We start from the raw sequence: 1,298 nt of genomic DNA on the forward strand, positions 1-1,298 counted from the left end.
TTAGGTTCCTTTATGAGTAAAGAGCTGGAGCAGCCTATCCCGTATCTCTTGGGTCCTCACCCCATAGATGATGGGGTTTAACATGGGGGACACCAGGAGACACACGTTGTCCATGAGAACATGGAAATACAGGGCCATATTGTGTCCAAACCGTTGCGTGATGGTGGAGAAGATATGTGGGGTGTAAGAGGCTAAGATGACACAGAGGTGGGAGCTGCAGGTCCCAAAAGTCTTGAGGCGGGCGTCCTTTGTTGGGAGGCTGAAGACGGCTCTGAGGATCTGGGTATAGGACATGGCGATACAAAACACATCCACACCGGTCACCAAGAATGCCACAGAGAGGCTGTAGTAACTACTGATGCGGATGTCGGTGCAGGCCAGCTTCACTACAGCTATGTGCTTGCAGTATGTGTAGGGAATGATGTTGGTTCTGCAATATGGCCACTTACTCGCCAGGAAGGGATAGGGCAATATGAACATGACGCCACGCAGCACCACGGCCAGGCCAATTTTGGCCACCACAGGGTTTGTCAGAGTGGTGGAATGTCTCAAGGGATCACAGATGGCCACGTAGCGATCAAAAGCCATGGCCACAAGGATCCCAGACTGCATCACAGAGAAGCTGATAAGGAAGTACATCTGGGTGAGGCAGGCACTGAAATGGATCTCCCTGGAATTGAACCAGAAGATGCTCAGCATTTTGGGTAGGACGGCCGTAGACTGGACCAGGTCGGTGACGGCCAGCATGCAGAGGAAATAGTACATGGGCCCATGGAGGCTTGGCTCCCTCTTCACGATGAACAGGATGGTGAAGTTCCCCAAGATGGCTATGGCGTACATGGTGCAGAAGGGAATGGAGATCCAGACATGGGCTGCCTCCAGGCCAGGAATGCCCAGCAGGATGAAGGTGGACGGGTTTGTGAAATCGGTTGAGTTGGAATCTGACATGGTGTAGGGGAGAAGGTGTCCAACACTGAGCCAGAACGGTGTTTCCTGCATAGACCGTACGTTCCCCTGACTTCCTGTATAGCCCTGGGGCTAGAGTGATGGTCACAGGACAAATGTCTGGATGGAGAGACAATGTTAATATGAGACATTACATTCACAACTGGAAGCTCTTCTCATGGATGAAGCCGATTAGTCGCTCTTCACACACTGAGAAATGACATTTTCATTATTCAGATAAATGAATTATGAACAATTGACCCTACTAATAATGTCAATTCCATATTTTATGGTGCTCCCTGTGTCAATAATTCCTACACATCGTGGTGTGGGAAACTTTAATAGGCACCAGC

General features: G+C 50.0%; 1 protein-coding gene across 1 annotated transcript; it reads right to left on the reverse strand.

The window, feature by feature from the left end:
* On the reverse strand, positions 1-1,023 carry LOC102946887 (olfactory receptor 52R1-like). The gene has a single exon (XM_037889654.2). It carries the CDS (start codon positions 997-999, stop codon positions 1-3), a length of 999 nt encoding a protein of 332 aa, XP_037745582.2. The 5' UTR covers positions 1,000-1,023.
* Between the last annotated feature and the right edge of the window lie 275 nt (positions 1,024-1,298).

Source organism: Chelonia mydas, chromosome 1 (genome assembly GCF_015237465.2).
Source record: "Chelonia mydas isolate rCheMyd1 chromosome 1, rCheMyd1.pri.v2, whole genome shotgun sequence".
NCBI classification, from domain to species: domain Eukaryota; kingdom Metazoa; phylum Chordata; order Testudines; family Cheloniidae; genus Chelonia; species Chelonia mydas.